The following is a 20,069-nucleotide window of genomic DNA, read 5'->3' on the forward strand; positions in this document are numbered from 1 at the left end:
CGCCACCATGCCCAGCTAATTTTTTGTATTTTTAGTAGTGACGGGGTTTCACCGTGTTGACCAGGATGGTCTCGATCTCGTGACCTCGTGATCCACCCACCTCGGCCTCCCAAAGTGCTGGGATTACAGGCTTGAGCCACCGCGCCCGGCCTGTTATAATTTTTTAAAATAGACTTTAAAATTTAGATTTAGAGAAATATTGCAAAGATGGTAAAGAGTTCCTGCCTACTCTACACTGTTTCCCATATTATTAACCTCTTACATTCCTGTGGTAAATTTGTCACAATTAATAAACCAATATTGATACATTATTACAGAGACCATACTTTAGATTTCCACAAGTTTTTTTCCTTAATGCTCTTTCACTGCCCCAGGATCCCATCCAGGATACCACATTACATTTAGTAATCATGTCTCCTTAGCTCCTCTTGGTTGTGAGTTTCTCAGACTTTCCCTGTATTTAATGACCTTGGCAGTTTTGAAGTTTTCTGGTCAGATTTTGTTTGTTGGTTTTTTTGAGACAGGCTCTTTCTCTTGTCAGCGAGGTGTGATCTCAGCTCACTGCACCCTCGACATCCTGAGCTCAAGTGATCCTCTGACCTCAACCTCTGGAGTAGCTGGGCCCACAGATGTGTGCCATCACGCTCTGCTAATTTTTGTACTTTTTGTAGGGATGGGGTTTCGCCATGGTGCCCACACTGGTCTCGAACTCCTGGGACCAAGCAGTCTGCTCTCCTCAGCCTCCCAGAGTGCTGGGATTACAGGCATGAGCCACTGTGCCCAGCCATGGTCAGGTATTTTTATAGAATATTCTTTGGGATTTGTCCGATGTTTTTCTTATAGTTAGGCCAGGAATGTAATATGCTTTTGGAAGGAAGACCACAGGGGCAAAGTGTCATTCTCATCATATATAAGTCATATATACTACCAATATGACTTATCAGTGTTGCTATTAACCTTGCTCATCTGGCTTGAAGCAATGCTTGTTTTCTGCACTGTAAAGTTACTCTTTTGTCCTCTACTCTGGAAAAAAGTCACTATGTACAGCCCACACTTAATGGTGATGAGTTCTTTTCTACCTCCTGAAGGGTGGTGTAGCTACTTAAATTTCATTGCTTAATTGTTTCAGCTTTGGCCATTGGTAGCTCTTTAAGTTGCCTCCTTTATCCTTTCTCTTTGACATACCTCCAACATTGTGTGTGTACCTTCTTCCTTTCTGGCAACATAAGATGCTCTAAGGTTCATCTTGCATATTTTCTGCTCCAGTCTTACAATCAATGATTTCTTCAAAGAATGCTGGTACCTTTTATTGAAGAGTGGTGTTACAAACCAAGATCTGGGTGGTAGGTGTGCTTGTTGGTACTGATGTGTTTTTGCTTCTAGGCCCTCTCAGTTGACAGAGGAAGGAGATATATTTGTACATACTAACCTGTGTAAATACACATATTTTTATATATTTCTATATGTAACTGTATATTAAACTAAACTTGACTTCATGATGTCTCCAACTCTAATTAATTACCACATGTATCATTCTGACCTTACCTTGCTTATATGTAACCTCTCACTTCACCAGTGAGAAATCTGGCTCCCACTCTCCACCAGAATTTACTTAGTTCTTCAATTCCAGCATACACATACAGTGGTTTCAGAACTGTTAATCTGTATGCATGTGGGAAACTAGTGTATCAACTAGAACTTATGGATAGTTCTTTTTGCCTTTAGTTTTATAGACAGCACTCATTCCCAATGTTTTTTAGGTTAGCACCTTTCCCTACTCCCCAAAGTTGTCTCATATATTTGTAATAGATTTAGATTTTGTCACATTCTGCTTTTTTTTTTTTTTTTTTTTTTGCTGAGATACCCTTATCTCCTAATTATGAATTTGTATATGTTAAAGTTTATTCTTTGTGCTTTAAATTTCTATGAATTTTGGCAGACTTCTAGTATTTTATGTTTAATGTTACAGTATCATACAAATTAGTTCCACATTTCTAGAAAGTTTGTTTCTCACTTATTTACTTCCCTTACACCAGCCTCTGACAACCTCGCTGATATTTTTTACTGTCTCTATAGTTTTGCCTTTTTTAGAATGCCAATATATTATGTCTTAAAAAGTGTTTTTGAGTGATCTCTTTTTTAATGCTCACAGTATTTTGTTAAGTAGTGGAAGATACAGGAGCAAGATAACTAACATTCAGAAGTATTTTTTTTCCTTGAGGTAAAATTAACATACAATTTATGATCTGTAGTTAACCATCTTAAATGCACAGTTCAGTGGCTTTTAGTTCATTCACAGTATAACATGTGCAAACCACCACCGCTGTCAAACTATAGAACATTTTCTCTCCAAAAAGAAACCCCATACCTGTTAAATAGTCCCTGTCTTTGTTCTCTGGCAACCACAGTCTGATTTTTATCCTATGGGTTTGCCTATTCTAAACATTTCACATAAATGGAATCACATATTTTGTATTTTTAGTAGAGATAGGGTTTCACCATCTTGGCCAGGCAGCTCTTGAATTCCTGACCTTGTGATCCACCTGCCTTGGCCTCCCAAAGTGCTGGGATTACAGGCATGAGCCACCGTGCCTGTCCGAGATTTTCTTCTTACTAGCTACATTCCCTCAGGTTTGAACTATAATAGAATAACATCAAATATTGTTTTCCCTTTTTCTTTTTTTTTTTTGAGACAGAGTCTTGCTCTGTCACTCAAGCTGGAGTGCAATGGGATGATCTTGGCTCACTGCAACCTCTGCCTCCTGGGTTCAAGCGATTCTCCCACCTCAGCCTCCCGAGTAGCTGGGATTACAGGCACCAGCCATCATGCTTGGCTAATTTTTGTATTTTTGTAGAGATAGGGTTTCACCATGTTGGCCAGACCGGTCTCGAACTCCTGACGTTAGGTGATCCTTTTCCTACTTCAGCACCTGACCCCAAAGCTTTGTTTTGCAGCTATATTGCTTTGACAAATTCATTTTCCTCAGGAAGACTTGGCAGAAGTTTTCTTCTTTTGCCAGTTTGGGGCAGCGTGACCAACTCATTGAAACCTGTTCCTGTTTTTCACATTTCTTGAAAGCAAGGACCATTCTTTGCTGTAGGTTATTTATTTATTTATTTTAAAGCAGGATCTCACTTTGTGGCCCAGGCCAGAGTGCCTTGGTGTGATCAAAGCTCATTGTAGCCTGGACATCCTAGGTTCAAGCAATCCTCCTGCCTCAGCCCCCTGAGTAGCTGAGACTATAGGCCTGTGCTAGCATGTCTGGCTAATTTTTGCATTTTTTTGTAGAGATGGGGTTTTGCCATGTTGCCCAGGCTGGTTTTGAATCCTGAGCTCAAGCGATCTGCCTGCCTTGGCCTCCCAAAGTGCTAGAATTACAGGTATGAGCCCCTACACCCAGCATGCTGTACTTCATTTTTAAATGACTTTTGGGTTCCATTGAGACAGTGAAAAAATAGATACATTATATATTGACCACGTATTGTTTTTTATCTCAAGAAATTTCTCTGTAGGCAAGCCCTTCAAAGGGTTTAAAAACCACCGTGTAATAGAATACTGAGCTGAAAACAAGATTTTAGTTTTGATTTTATTTCTTCAAAAGACTCTCTTTTGTCAGACAAATAGCTTGTACTTTAGAGCTTCATTTTATAAAGAAGAAATAATATTGACTGATTTATAGGAAAGTGTAATGGGAACTGAGTTCTAATAATTAGGGTACTTGGAGGTTTTTGGAAGACAAGCATGTTGGAAGATGTGTATAAATTCTTTTTTATTTTATTTTGTAGAAATGGTGTCTCACTGTGTTTCCCAGGCTGGTCCAACTCCTGGGCTCAAGTGATTCTCCCTCCTCAGCCTCCCAAAGTACTGGGATTACAGGTGTGAGCCACCGTGCCCAGCCTGAAAATTCTTGACAGTGCTTTTTAATTTACTTTAATAATGTAAATGAGTCTGCTCGCACTATAATAAAAGTCTTTGTCCAGTATGTATGAATATTTTGTTTATTCATATATTTTACCTTTTTGGGGGCTCTTAGTTCTTTTGTATAGTTCTAGGTTTCTACATGGTATTTTTCTTCTGATTGAAGGACTGATGTTTCTTGTAGTGCACATTTGCTGATAATGAATCTGTTTATTGTTTGAATATCTGAAGAAGTCTTTAATTTGTTTTTAGTTTTAGGAACGATTTTCATAGGATATGGAATTACTGTTGACATTTTCTTTATGATGCTGTTTCGCGATCTTCTCACCTGCATTGTTTCCAATGAGAAATCTGCTTTCATTTGGTTTATTTTTCTGTATGTAATATGTGGTCGTTTCCCTCTGGCTGCTTTTATTTTTCTTTAAAAAATATATATTTTTCTTTTTTTAATTTTTTTATTTCTAAAAAAAATTAAAATAGAGACAAGGTTTCACCATGTTGGCCAGGCTCGTCTTGAACCCCTGGCCTCAAGTGATTCATCTCTCTTGGCTTCCCAAAGTGTTGGGATTACAAGCATGAGCCACCACTCCCAGCCCAAAAACGTATTTTTTATTGTAGTGAAATGCACATAATTAAATATTTACCATTTTAACCATTTTTTGTTTGTTTGTTTTTGAGAAGGGTCTCACTCTGTCACCCAGGCTGGAGTGCAGTTGCATGAACATGGCTTACTACAGCCTTGACGTCCTAGGTTCAAACCATCCTTCCACTTCAGGCTCCTGAATAGCTAGGACCACAGGTGCCTGTCACCATTCCTGGCAAATTTTTACATTTGTTTTTTGTAGAAATGGGGTCTCACCATGTTCCGTAGCCTGATCTCAAACTCCTGGGCTCAAGCAATCCTCCCACGTTGGTCTTCCAAAGTGCTGGGATTGCAGGCATGAGCCAACCTGGCCCATTTTAACCATTTTTTAAATTAATTAATTAATTTAGAGTCACTGCAGAGTGCAGTGTCATGCGATCTTGGCCCATTGCAACCTCTGCCTCCCAGTTTCAAGTGGTTCTCCCAACTCAGCGTCTTGATTAGCTGGGATTACAGGCATGTGCTACCACATGCCTGGCTATTTTTTCCCCCCGTATTTCCATATTTTTAGTAGAGACGGGATTCATCATGTTGGCCAGGCTGGTCTCTAACTCCTGACCTGAGGTAATCTGCCCACCTTGGCTTCCCAACGTGCTGGGATTACAGGTGTGGGCCACCATGCCTGGCTGATTTTAACCATTTTTAAGTGTGGTGTTCACTGATATTAATACATTCATAATGTTGTACAACCATCACCATCATTCATCTCCAGTACTCCTTTCATCTTCCAAACTGAAACTCTGTTACAAACACTAACTCCGCAGACCCTTCCCTTGGCCTGCAGAAGCCACTGTTCTACTGTCTGTGAATTTGACTACTATAGGTTCCTCATATAAGTGGAATCGTACAGTACTTGTCTTTTTGTGACTGTCTTCTTTCACTTAATGTCCTGAAGTTTCATCCATGTTGTAGTATTTTTCAGAATGTTCTTCTTTTTTAAGACTGCTTAATATTTCATTCTATATTATATACCACATTTTACTTATCCATGCATCTGTTGATGGACTGATATGACATTTGGGTTGCATCCACTTATTGGCTATTATGAATAATACTTCTGTGAATATGACTATACAGATATCTCTTACAGACCCTGCTTTAAATCTTTTTGCTATAAACCCAGAAATGGAATTGCTGGATCATATGGTAATTCTATTTTTAATTTTTTGAGGTACTTCCTTACTGTTTTCCACAGCAGCTGTGTCATTGTACATTCCTATCAGCAGTGCACAAGGGTTCCACTTTCTCCTTGTCAGCACTTGTTTTCTTTTTTTTTTCTGATCGTAACTATCCTAATGGGTGTGAGTGGTATCTCATTGTAGTTTTGATTTGCATTTCCCTAATGATTTATGTTTATTAGCCATTCATGTATCCCCTTTGGAGAAATATCCTTTGCCCATTTTTATCAGGTTTTTTGTTTTTGTTGAATTTTTTTTTGTTTGTTGTTTTGGGAAGGAGTCTTGCTTTGTTGCCCATGCTGGAGTACAGTAGCGCCATCTCGGCTCACTGCAACTTCTGCCTTTCGGGTTTAAGTGATTCTCCTGTGTCAGCCTCCTGAGTAGCTGGGATTATAGGCGTGTGCCACCATGCCCCGTTAATTTTTGTATTTTTAGTAGAGATGGGGTTTCACCGTGATGGTCAGGCTGGTCTTGAACTCCTGACCTCATGATCCACCTGCCTCAGCCTCCCAAAGTGCTGGGATTGCAGGTGTGAGCTACTGTGCCTGGCCTATTTTTGTTGAGTTTTAAGAGTTCTTTGTATATTCTGGATGATAGATGATCTGTAAATATTTTCTCCCGTTCCTTATTCCTCTTGCTCCTTTTAAGATTTTTCCTTATGTCTGGTTTCAAGGAATTTTATTTTGTTGTGCCATGGTGGAGTTTTAGCTTTCTTTGAGTTTTTTGCTCTTTTTGTTAAGCTCTTTGAATTTGTGAGTTTATACTTTTCATCAGATTTGGCACATTTTTTGGCTATTATTTGTCCAAATATTCAAACATCCCTCCTTGGATTCCAATTACATATGTATTATTAGGTTCCTTGAGGTTGCCCCATACCTTACTGATGCTCTGCTTTTTTCCCTTGATCTTATATTTTGTGTTTCATTTTGGATAGTGGTTTTTTTTTTTTTTTTTTTTTTTTTTTTTTTTGGCGGAGTTTTGCTTTTTTTGCCTAGGCTGGAGTTCAGTGGCCCAATATTGGCTCACTGCAACCTCCGCATCCCGAGTTCAAGCCATTCTCCTGCCTCAGCCTCCTGAGTAGCTACGATTACAGGCATGTGCCACCATGACTGGCTAATTTTGTATTTTTAGTAGAGATAGGGTTTTTCCATGTTGGTCAGGCTGATCTGGAACTCCCAACTTCAGGTGATCCGCACACCTTGGCCTCCCAAAGTGATGGGTGGATAGTTTTTATTGCTGTGTCTTTACATCCACTCATCTTTCCTTCTACTGTGTCTTGCCTGCTGCTAGTTCCATCCAATGTATTTCATTTCAACCTGTTATATATATTCTGTAATGTGTGATTTGATATAAATGCAGTGATGTAGCAGGTATCAATAAATACTGCCTTAATTTGTTGCCGTAATAGATTTCTTGTTCTGTATGTTATCTAAAAAGGGTATGGAAACCACTCTATATGTCATATTAACTTTGATATCCCTTTGTTTTCACGTTAACTTTTAGTTCCTCTGCCAAAACCTACATATGTATTTTTTTGTATGATTATTCTACATTTTCTGCTGAGAGTGGACATCTGCATTAGTAGTTCCACAATATTTGTTAAGTAAGTTGCCAGAATAATTGGTCTGTTTGGCAGACTGCAGACAAATATTTATCTGTGATTGGTTGTATGATATGACCATGATTTTACTATAAGAAACTTGAAATAGATTTTAATATTTTCTTTACTATTATCAGAGAGAGAGCTGCATTACCTGCTGAAGTGTACTTTTGGTTATTGCTGTCATTAATAACTCAGTGCCAGCTAGGTGTGGTCACTGGTATTACCTCCATGTGATCATTTTTTGTTCACTAATGTTAATTTAAAAAGTTTTGCAGCCTGAGAACTGATATACCTCAGAAATATTTCAGATTTTTTAGATTTTGGAATATTTATATTACACGTATCAGTTAAGCATCCCTAATTGGAAAGTCTAAACTCTGAAATGCTCCAATGAGTGTTTTCTTTGAGGATCATGTTGGGACTCAGAAAGTTTTCAGATTTTGGAGCATTTTGGGTTTCGGCCTTTCAGAGTTGAGATGATCAGCCTGTCATTGTTTGTTAGACAGTCATTTACATTCAGCAGTTCTTTCTTTTCTTGCTCCTCTGTCCCAGCAGGTATTAATCTCTGGAGAAGACAAATCCACAGTTAGCACTTTCTTCAGATGCTGACACTCAGTGAACAGTTGCTCTTGGTGACAAGATTTAGAAGACACAGTGTCCATCCTCCCAGATTGGATCTCTTTTTCATATGGATCTTCTGTTTCTATGTCTTTTTTAAAAAGAACTTTTTGGGAAACCTTTTGGATTACAACTGTTCATCTACATCTATGCAAAGAAAGGAAAGCTATTGCTGGGATTTTGAGGAGGTATGTTTTTTTTTCTTCTGCAAAATCACATCACATAGGCACTCAGAACAGTGTAAAATAATTACATTTTCCTCTCTAGAACTCAATTCTCATTCATTTACTTGTTCCATCTTCCTTTCTCATTTTCTCTTTTTTTATAGCAACTGTGGCTCAACAAGAACTTTCCTAATGTATGTAATGAAACAGCTCATTTCCTACATTCTTCATGCATGTTATTAGACTTGGGATTACACTTATAAGTAACAGGGAGCAGCTTGAATTCTGTTTTTAAAAACTAAAATTTTTTAATTTTATTTTTATAATACAGACAGAGTCTTGCTGTATTGCCGAGGCTGGTCTCAAACTCGCGGGCTCAAGTGATCCTTCAGCCTCCCAAAGTGCTGGGATTGCAGGTGTGAGTCACCATCCCCAGCTGTAGCTTGCATTCTTATTTCTCAAATTGAAATTGTGGCTTCGGTGAACTGAGTTTGTTCTCATTCTGCATAGACACTGGATGGATTAGGAAAGTTTAGTACCCTTAACATAATATTATGGCTATATGATTTCATAGTCTGGTTCAGTTTAATTGGCAAGAGGAGGTGTGATATTGTAGAGTTTTGAACTAAAAATTGAGACTTCAGTGCCAGGTTTGACATTATTCCATACTTTGAGAGTTAAAGTATGTTTGCTTTCTCACCTCTAAAATGGTCTTACTGTTACTTGCTTTACACAGCTCGTGGAGTTATTGAGAATCAGATGAGAAAATCTGTGTGAAAGATTTTTATCAATATAAAGGATTGTTATTGCATTATAGACAGTTAGGCATATCTGTTCTTTTCACTCAGAATACTCAGTTTTTCTCTCTGAAAACTTTTTGAATTTTTTTTGAGACAATGTCTCGCTCTGTAGCCCAGGCTGGAGTGCAAGGGTGCAGTCATAGCTCATAGCAATCTCACACTCCTGGGCACAAACAGTTCCCCTATGTCAGCGTCCCAAGTAGCTGGGACTGCAGGTGTATGCCACTGTGATCAGCTAATATTTTTATATTTTGTACAGATGGGGGTTTCACTATGTTGCCCATGCTGGTCTTGAGCTCTTAAGCGCAGTGATCCTTTTACCTTGGCCTCCCAAAATGCAGGGATTACAGGCATGAGGCACCATGCCTGGCCTGAAATAAATAAATAATGCATAAATGCAGTTTTTAAATTTATGATGACAAATTCTAATGAGAAAAGTAAAAGGAAAGGAGTAATAAAATGTTTTGAGGGGAAGGGGTTGAGTGTTCACAGTTGGATTCACACAGAAGATGACATTTGAGTAAGGGCTTGAAAGAGGTAAAGGAGTGAGCCACACACATACATGAGAAGAGCATTCTAGGCATAGTGAATCACGGCATACAGGTCCTGAGACAGAAGCTTGCCTGAGGATGGTGAGGGTGGGTCCTTACTTGGTGGTGCTTTATGGAAGTGCTTTTCAAACTTTAATGCACACATGAATTACTTTGGTTCTTATTAAAATTCAGATTCTAGTCTCATAGGTCTGGGATAGGGCCTATTACTAATAAGCTCCCAGGTGCTACTGCTGTTGGTGGTGGTCTTTGTAGGACTTTAGCTTTTACACTGAGCAAAATAGGAAGTTTTTGGAGCATTTGGGCAGTGGGGTGACATGATCAGATTTATATTTTGACATTTTCATTTCTCTGGCTGCTGAATAGATAATGGTGGATTGGGCAAGGACAAAAGCAGAAATACTAGTTTGGAGACTATTATTGTAATCAAGGCTAGAGAAAATGTGGTTTGTGCTAGAGAGTAGCAATGACTGTAGTAACACATGGTCTGATTCTGGATATATTTTTCAAGTAGAGTCAGCAAGTTTTGCCGATTGGATATGTGCTGTGAAAGAAAGGAAAGAGTTAAGGTTTTTGTACTGAGTTTCTGAAAGGATGCTATTGTCATTTATTGAGATGGAGGACTGAAAGAGGAACAAGTTTCCAGGAGAAGTAATAGAAGCTCAGTTTTAGATGTAAATTAAAGATGCCTATTAAGACTTAGAGTTGTTGGGTAGACAGTTGGGTTTATGAATCTGGAATTCAGGAGAGAAGGATCTGCTGGACATATACCTCTGGGTATTGTTAAAACATTATATTTAAATCCAGAAAGCTGGATGAGATCTCTAATTAAGTGAGTAGAGATGGAAGTAAGAAACAGTTGAAGAACTTAATTAACTCCAGAGCTTAGAGGTTCCGGAGGTGAGAAGGAAACATCAAAGACGACTTAGTAGCAGTAGCCAGAGAGGTAAGATGAAAACTAGGTTAGAGGGTATCCTGGAATCTAATGAGGAAAGTGTTTCAAGGAATAGAGAGTGATCAGCTGTGTCAAATACTATATTTGAGATGAGGGCTGAGAATTAACTATTTGATTTAACAATGTGGCAATTATTGGTAACCTTGATAAAGAGTAGTTTTAGTGGCGAAGTTGGGGGTTAAAGTCTGATTGGAGATGTTGTCTTTCCAAATGCAAAACATTTCCTAAATGCTGATGAGACTGGGTACTCAGATTAAAATCTGTAACTCTAGGCAGATGTTTTTGGCAGGAGAAGATTTAAGATATTTAAGTAATATTATTAACAACTGGCTTAATTATTCATTTAAAGTAATATTGGGAAATTTACTTTGAGGAGATCTTCAGGGTTTATTTTTAAAATTTTTATTTATTTTCTTTTCTGTAGGGATGGGTGTCTCTGTATGTTGCCTTGGCTGGTCTCAAACTCTCGGCTTCAAGCAATCCCCCTCCTCACCCTTCGAAAATGCTGAGATTATAGGCATGAGCCACCAAACCTGGCCCGTAAATTTTTGATTCATACCTTCAGGATTTTAAAAATTGTCCTTAGCAATTTTTATGAAAAAGAAAAAATGTAAGGATTGGCTAGGAGCTAATTAGCATTAGTCACTCTTCTTTCTTAGGTTTTAGGGCTGAAAGACACTTTAAATATAGTCTTTGTTCTGTCAGTGGGGCTTATGAGAAGAACCTCTTCACACTCCTATTTCTTCTTCTTCTTTTTTTTTTTTTTTGAGATGGAATTTGCCCTTGTTGCCTAGCCTGGAGTGCAGTCTCGCAATCTCGGCCCACCACAACCTCTGCCTTCTGGGTTCAAGTGATTTTCCTGCCTCAGCCTCCTGAGTAGCTGGGATTACAGGCATGTGCTACCATGCCCGGCTAATCTCCATGTTGGTCAGGCTGGTCTTGCACTCCTGACCTCAGGTGATCCACCCACCTTGGCCTCCCAAAGTGCTGGGGTTATAGGTGTGAGCCACCATGCCCAGCCCTGTTTGTTCTTCTTGAATAAATGTATCCAGTCTGTGTAACATCCTCAGCCAGATGAGCATATAAATAACCAAAGTGTATGGGTGTGGTTAGATGTAACTTAGTCTTGGCTTTTATGGAAGACCTCTTTTTCTTCATTTATTTAAAAAAAAATTTATTGAATACTTTCATATTTGTTGGCTCTGTTGTAGGTGTTGAAGATACAGTGCATAAGCGCTTCTACCCTAATGAGTTTATGTTTTAGTGGAAATGAAGTAGCAGATTGGGGCCAAGACTTGTTAGTGGTCTCACATTGGTGTAGGTAATCTTTTTTTTTTGTTTGTTTGTTTGTTTGTGTTTTTTTGTTTTGTTTTGAGACAGAGCTTGCTCTGTTGCCCACGCTAGAGTGCAGTGGTATGATCTTGGCTCACTGCAACCTCTGCTTCTGGGGTTCAAGCAATTCTCCTGCCTCAGCCTCTCCAGTAGCTGGGATTACAGGCGCCTGCTGCCACAGCTGGCTAATTTATTTTTTATTTTTAGTAGAGGCAGTGTTTCTCCATGTTGGCTAGGCTGGTCTCAAACTCCTGACCTCAGGTGATCCACCCACTTGGGCCTCCCACAGTGCTGGGATTACAGGAGTGAGTGATGGAGCCCAGCCCTTCTTCTTTTTTTTTTAAATAGCGATGGAGTCTTGCTGTATTGCTCAGGCTGGATGAACTACTGGGCTTAGGTGATCCTCCTACCTAAGATCCTGAGTAGCTGTGACTACAGATGTACCATCATGCCCGCATCTAGTATTGGTCATCTTACGTAGTGTGGGCATATGGAAAACCTGAAGAAGGTTGTTGTGAGCTGATTTTCCTTTCTGACAACTTAAGACAGTACTCAAATACCGTGGAGGATAAGGAAAACAGAGGTAAGCAATTATCTGACAGACTTTGATTATTAAGAGAGAAGTAACATAACACTCAAAGGAAACTTCATGTATTTGAAGTTTATTTTCTACTTTTTATTTGTCTTATTTGTTTTTCTTTTTTTAGAGATAGAGCCTTACTCAGCTGGAGCACAGTTGTGCAGTCATAGCTCACTGCAGCTTCAAACTCCCGGGCTCAAGTGATTGTCCCACCTCACCCTCCCATGTACCTAGGACTACAGGTGTGCACCACCATACCCAGCTAATTTTTGTATTTTTTTTAGAGATGGGGTCTTGGTATGTTGCCCAGGCTCAAGCAGTCCTCCCACCTCAGCCTTGCAAAGTGTTGGGATTGTGGACATGAGCCACTGCACCTGCCCTCTATGTTTTGTTTATTTATTTTTAATTTATTTTGTTTTTTGTAGAGATAAGGTGTTGCTGTGTTGACAAAGCTGGTCTTGAACTCCAAGGCTCAAGCTGTCCTCCCGCCTCAGCTTCTCAAAGTGCTGGGATTACAGGTGTGAACCACTGTGCTCAGTTCTAGCCTCTATTTTTTAGATTCTTAGATGCCATAAATGGCAGCTGGTGAAATTGATTCCATAGTAAATTGAGTCAGAAGACATTAGAGAATGTATTATAGGCAAGGCATTATGCCAGGTGCTGGTAGTCAAATAATAATTTTTAGGTACTTTGTAGAAGTATTAGCTTTGACCCACTTTTAGAATTCTCTTATGTGTAATATGAATCTAAGAGAAACTTTTAGAATTTTTATTTTAAACTCATTTTGAATGGGAATATACAGATGTTGAAAAAATAGAAATGAAAGTCTCACTTTAATCCCTGATTCCTGGTCCTCAGTTCTCCTCCTTAGAAACAATCATTTTTACCTCTTTTTGTGTCTCCTTCCAGATATTTTATGTACATATGTGTGTATATATGTACATACATATTTATAAAAAACTCAAATAGAGGTCTGCTATTCAAGCAAATCTATACCTTGCTTTTTTTTTTCCTCATAAAATATAGGGTGAGGATCCCAAATTTGAAAATCCAAAATATGAAACCTTTTGGGTGCCAGCATAACACTCAAAGGAAATGCTGCTTGGATTTGGGATGTTCACCTGGTATGTATAATGAAAATATTTTAAAATGTGAAAAAAAATCTGAAGTCTAAACCCCTTCTGGTTCCAAGCATTTTGGACCAGGGATTAACCTTATGCTACTTACAAGCTTGTGTCATTAAAAAACTATTTTTAAACTTATTTTTTATTTTTATTTTTTAGATACATGGTGTCACTCTGTCACCTATGCTGGAGTGCAGTGGTGCATGTGATCATAGCTAACTGCAGCCTCAGCTTCCTGGGCTCAAGGGATTCTCTTAGCCTCCCAAGTAGCTGGGACTACAGGCATGCACCACCACGCCTGGGTAATTTTGAAAATTTTTCATAGAGACAGGTTGCTGGGTTGCCCAGGTTGATCCCAAACTCCTAGCCTTAAGCAGTCCTCCCATCTCTGCCTCCCAAAGTGGTGGGATTATAAGTGTGAGCCACTGCACTTGGCCAACTTGTGTCAGTTTTTTTCAGCTGTACACTGTTCCATGTTATGTATTTCCTGTGATTTTATTTCTTTTGGGTTTTCCATATGCCCACACTGCATTAAGATAACCAGTGTTAGTCTTGAGACCACTAACAAGTCTTGTCCCTAATCTGCTGTGTAGTTTCCACTAGAATTAAAGCTCCATTAATTTCCAAGGAAAGGCCAGGTGTGGTGGCTCTCACCCTTGTAATCCTAGCACTTTGGGAGGCCGAGGCAGACAGATCACCTGAGGTCAGGAGTTCAAGACCAGCTTGGCCAACATGGCAAAACCCTGTCTCTACTAAAAATATAAAAATTAGCTGGGCGTGGTGGTGGGTGCCTGTAATCCCAGCTGCTCAGGAGGCTGAGGTGGGAGAATTGCTTGAACCTGGGAGGCTGAGATTGCAGTGAGCCAAGATTGCACCACTGCACTCCAGCCTGGATAATAGCAAGACTCTGTCTCAAAAAAAAAAAAAAAAAAAAAAAAAAAAATTTATACAGGTAGACAAAATGTATATCATTAGGATATATTCAGTTGTAAATTATGGAAATAATAATTTTAAAAAACAGGAAATCTCACAGTGACTTGAGCTATAAAAACATTTAATTTTCTTACATAAACAAAAGCAAGGAGATAGATAATTCAGCACTAGTTCAGTAGCTCAGCAATATTTAGGACTCAGATTTTTTCCCCTCACCTTTGTTTTCCTCATTATGTTGGCTTTTCAGCCTCCCTGTGTCACCTTGTGGTTGCAACATGGCTGCCTCAGCTCCAGGCAGCACAACCAACTGCATTCAAAAACAGGTTTTTTTTTTTTTACTGGGAAGGTGCTGCCATTTACATGGGAAGAAAAAAAATCCCAGAAGTCTCCTAAACAGTGCTTTGTGAACTTTAGTCTACATAGAATTGCTTGGGGAGCTTGTTAAAATACAGTTCATATTGCATATTTGTGGAATCTACTTCCAGAGATTCTGAAATCCATAGGTTTGGAGTAGGGCCTGAGAATTTGTATCTTTGTTAAGCTCCCATGTAATGCTGATGCTATGGGGTCAGCAGACCATGCATTTGAGTGCACTTCCCTATGTAATGTCTCCTTACATTTCACTGGGAATTGTATTGCTACCCATGACCCCAAGTGTGTCTAGGAAACAGAATATAACAGCTATATTACCTGAAACCAATCATTACTATCTTGAACAAAGTGTGAGTTCTGGTTAATGAGGAAGAAGAGAGAAATGGCTGTTGGATTGACAACTGTGTCTAGCACTTTTGATGTTACAAATAACGCTACAGTGAATACTGGTGCTCTGAAGAAGAGGTAGATGTAATTAAATTTTTAGCAAATATTTTAAAATTTTTCTCTCAAGACTTTAGTTGGAATCATTTTACAATCAGCAGTCTATGAAGAATTAGGATTTTGCTACTGAAGATAATACTTGGAAATATAACTATCTAAATATATTGAGAAGTTGCTTTAAATAAGGAGTAGACTCCATATTTATATTGCTCCAGAAAACAGACAGTAGGCAGAATCTACTGCAGAGGTGGATGTTACTCCATTAAGGAGAAGACCTTTCTAACATAATATCTGTACTAAAATGAAGTAGACTAAGTTGTGAGGTCTCTGTCATTAAAGATAGTCAAGTATGGCTGGATGATTGGCGATATCACGGAAGGTGTTCCTGCAAGAGTTTAGACTACATGATCTCTCTTGTTCCTCCCAGCTCTTAAGATTTTCTGATTTCTTTTTTCTTTTTTTTAAAAAATATTTTCGGGCTTTTATTTAGGATGATGAAAATATTTTGGAACTAGATAGAGTTGGTTGCAAAACACTGGGAACGTACTTAATGCCACCAAATGGTATACTTTAAGATGGTCAATTTTATTTTTTTAAGTTATACTTTAAGTTCTGGGGTACATGTGCAGAACATGCAGGCTTGTTACATAGGTATACACGTGCCATGGTGGTTTGCTGCACCCATCAACCTGTCATCTACATTAGGTATTTCTCCCAATGCTATCCCTCCCCTAGGCCCCCACTCCCCAACAGGCCCTGGTGTGTGATATTCTCCTCCCTGTGTCCAAGTGTTCTCATTGTTCAACTCCCACTTAGGAGTGAAAACATGCAGTGTTTGGTTTTCTGTTCTTATGTTAGTTTGCTGAGAATGATGGTTTCTAGCTTCATCCATGTCCTGCAGAGGACATGACTCATTCTTTTTTTGTGGTTGCATAGTATTCCATGGTATATATGTGCTACATTTTCTTTATCCAGTCTGTTATTGATGGGCATTTAGGCTGGTTCCAAGTCTTTGCTACTGTAAACAGTGCTGCAGTAAACATACATGTGCATGTGTCTTTGTAGTAGAATGATTTATAATCCTTTGGGTATATACCCAGTAATGGGATTGCTGGGTCAAATGATATTTCTAGTTCTAGATCTTTGAGAAATTGCTTCACTGTCTTCCACAATGCTTGAACTAATTTACACTCCCACCAACAGTGAAAAGCATTTCTATTTCTCCACATCCTCTCTAGCATCTGTCGTTTCCTGACTTTTTAATGGTTGCTACTCTAACTGGCGTGAGGTGGTATCTCAATGTGGTTCTGACTTGCGTTTCTCTAATGACCAGTGAAGATGAGCATTTTTTCATATGTTTGTTGGCTGCATAAATATCTTCTTTTGAGAAGCATCTGTTCATATTTCATATCCTTCACCTACATTTTGATAGGGTTGTTTTTTTCTTGTAAAATTGTTTAAGTTCTTTTAGATTCTGGATATTAGCTCTTTGTCAGATGGATAGATTGCAAAAATTTTCTCCCATTCTATAGGTTGCCAGATCACTCTGATGATAGTTTCTTTTGCTCTGCAGAAGCTTTTTAGTTTAATTAGATCCCATTTGTCTATTTTGGCTTTTGTTGCCGTTGCTTTTGGTGTTTTAGTCATGAAGTCTTTGCCCATGCCTATGTCCTGAATGGTATTGACTAGGTTTTCTTCTAGGGTTTTTATGTTTTTAGGTCTTATGTTGAAGTCTTTAATCCATCTTGAGTTAATTTTTGTATAAGGCATAAGGAAGGGATCCAGTTTCAGCTTTCTGCATATGGCTAGCCAGTTTTCCCAACACCATTTATTAAATAGGGAATCCTCTTTCCTTTGCTTTTGTCAGGTTTGTGAAAGATCAGATGGTTGCAGATGTGTGGTGTTATTTTTGAGGCCTCTGTTCTGTTCCATTGGTCTGTATGTCTGTTTTGGTACCAGTACCATGCTGTTTTTGTTACTGTAGACTTGTAGTGCAGTTTGAAGTCAGGTAGTGTGATGCCTCCAACTTTGTTCTTTTGCTTAGGATTGTCTTGGCTATGTGGGCTCTTTTTTGGTTCCATATGAAATTTAAAGTAGTGTTTTACAATTCAGTGGTAGCTTGATGGGGATAGCATTGAATCTATAAATTACGTTGGGCAGTGTGTCCATTTTCACGATATTGATTCTTCCTGTCTATGAGCATGGAATGTTTTTCCATTTGATTGTGTCCTCTCTTATTTCCTTGAGCAGTGGCTTGTAGTCCTCCTTGAAGAGGTCCTTCATATCCCTTGTAAGTTGTATTCCTAGGTATTTTATTCTCTTTGTAGCAATTGTGAATGGGAGTTCACTCATGATTTGGCTCTCTGTTATTGATGTATAGGAATGCTTGTGATTTTTGCACATTGATTTTGTATCCTGAGACTTTGCTGAAGTTGCTTATCAGCTTAAGGAGATTTTGGGCTGAGACAATGGGGTTTTCTAAATATACAATCATGTCATTTGCAAACAGAGACAATTTGACTTCCTCTTTTCCTAATTGAATATTCTTTATTTATTTCTCTTGCCTGATTGCCCTGGCCAGAACTTCCCATACTATTTTGAATAGGAGTGGTAAGAGAGGGCATCCTTGTCTTGTGCTGGTTTTCAAAGGGAATGCTTCCAGTTTTTGCCCATTCAGTATGATAGTGGCTGTGGGTTTGTCATAAAAATAGCTCTTACTATTTTGAGATAGATTCTGTCAATACCTAGTTTGTTGAGAGTTTTTAGCATGAAGCGCTCTTGAATTTTTTTGAAGGCCTTTTCTGCATGTGGTGAGATAATCGTGGTTTTTGTCATTGGTTCTATTTATGTGATGGATTATGTTTATTGGTTTGCATATGTTGAACCAACCTTGCATCCCAGGGATGAAGTCGACTTGATCATGGTGGATAAGCTTTTTGATGTGCTGCTGGATTTGATTTGCCAGTATTTTATTGAGGATTTTTGCATCTATGTTCATCAGGGATATTGGCCTGAAATTTTCTTTTTTTGCTGTGTCTCTGCCAGGTTTTGGTACCAGGATGATGCTGGCCTCATAAAATGAGTTAGGAAGGACTGCCTCTTTCTCTTTGTACCTCTGGTAGAATTCAGATGTGAATTCGTCTGGTCCTGGACTTTTTTGTTTGGTAGACTATTAATTACTGCCTCAATTTCAGAACTTGTTATTGGTCTATTCAGGGATTTGACTTCTTCCTGGCTTAGTCTTGGGAGGGTGTATGTGTCCAGGAATTTATCCATTTATTCTAGATTTTCTAGTTTATTTGCATAGAGGTGTTTGGATGAATTGCTAACTAGAATAACCAGTTTAGAGAAGAACATAAATGACCTGAAAAACACAGCATGAGAACTTCGTGAGGCATACACAAGTATCAATAGCTGAATCAATCAAGTGGAAGTAAGGATATCAGAGATTGAAGATCAATGAAATAAAGCAAGAAGACAAGATTAGAGGAAAAAAAGAGAGAAAAGAAACGAACAAAGTCTCCAAGAAATATGGGACTATATGAAAAGACCAAATCTACATTTAACTGGTGTACCTGAAAGTGACAGGGAGAATGGAACCAAGTTGGAAAACACTCTTCAGGATATTATCCAGGAGAATTTTCCCAACCTAACAAGGCAGGCCAACATTCAAATTCAAGAAATACAGAAAACACCACAAACACACCTCGAGAAGAGCAACCCCGGACACATAACTGTCAAGATTCACCAAGGTTGAAATGAAGGAAAAAATGTTAAGTGCAGCCAGAGAGAAAGGTCAGGTTACCCACAAAGGGAAGCCCGTCAGACTAACAACGGATCTCTCTGCAGAAACCCTACAAGCCAGAAGAGAGTGGGGGCCAGTATTCAACATTCTTAAAAGAATTTTCAACCCATAATTTCATATCCAAACTAAGCTTTATAAGTGAAGGAGAAATAAAATCCTTTACAGACAAGCAAATGCTGAGAGATTTTGTCACTACCAGTCCTGTCTTACAAGAGCTCCTGAAGAAAGCACTAAACATGGAAAGGAGCAACTGGTACCAGCCACTGTAAAAATATACCAAATTGTAAAGACCATCAATGCTATGAAGAAACTGCATCAACTAATGGGCAAAATAACCAGCTGGCATCATAATGACAGGATCAAATTTACATGTAACAATATTAACCTTAAATGTAACTGGGCTAAATGCCCCAATTAAAGACACAGACTGGCAAATTGGGTAAAGAGTCAAGACCCATTGGTGTGCTGTATTTAGGTGCAAAGACACACACAGGCTCAAAATAAAGGGATGGGGGAATATTTACCAAGCAAATGGAGAGCAAAAAAAAAAAAGCAGGGGTTGCAGTCCTAGTCTCTGATAAAATGGACTTTAAACCAACGAAGATCAAGAGACAAAGGCATTACATAATGATAAAGGGATCAATGCAACAAGAACTAACTATCCTAAATATGTAGGCACCCACTATTTAGAGCACTCAGATTCATAAAACAAGTTCTTAGGACCTACAAAGAGACTTAGACTTCCACACAATAATGGAAGACTTTAACACCTCACTATCAATATTAGATCAATGAGATAGAAGATTAACAAGGATGGCCAGGTGCAGTGGTTCACACCTGTAATTCCAGCACTTTGGGAGGCCATGGTGGGCAGATCACAAGGTCAGGAGTTCAAGACCAGCCTGGCCAACATGGTGAAACCTCGTCTCTACTAAAAATACAAAAATTAGCCTGGTGGTGAGCACCTGTAATCCCAGCCTTGGGAGGCTGAGGCAGGAGAATCACTTGAACCTGGGAGGCAGAGGTTGCAGTGAGCCAAAATTGTGCC

At 38.9% G+C, this 20,069-nt stretch overlaps 1 protein-coding gene across 5 annotated transcripts in view; it reads left to right on the plus strand.

Annotated features, from left to right (window-relative positions):
• TMCC1 (transmembrane and coiled-coil domain family 1) overlaps positions 1–20,069 on the plus strand; it is a 253,902-nt gene that overhangs the window by 4,214 nt on the left and 229,619 nt on the right. For 2 of the 5 annotated variants that reach the window (XM_037730137.1, XM_017505082.2), the window contains exon 2: positions 7,896–8,149. The exons of 1 other annotated variant lie outside the window; for it this stretch is intronic. In XM_037730137.1, coding sequence (XP_037586065.1) covers positions 7,946–8,149 — 204 coding nt within the window. In that variant the 5' untranslated portion in view covers positions 7,896–7,945. The remainder of the gene's footprint in view (positions 1–7,895; positions 8,150–20,069) is intronic. 2 more of the 5 variants (XM_037730136.1, XM_017505079.2) reach the window with 1 other exon arrangement.

The sequence above is a fragment of the Cebus imitator genome, unplaced genomic scaffold, assembly GCF_001604975.1.
Source record: "Cebus imitator isolate Cc_AM_T3 unplaced genomic scaffold, Cebus_imitator-1.0 Scaffold332, whole genome shotgun sequence".
NCBI classification, from domain to species: Eukaryota; Metazoa; Chordata; class Mammalia; order Primates; family Cebidae; genus Cebus; species Cebus imitator.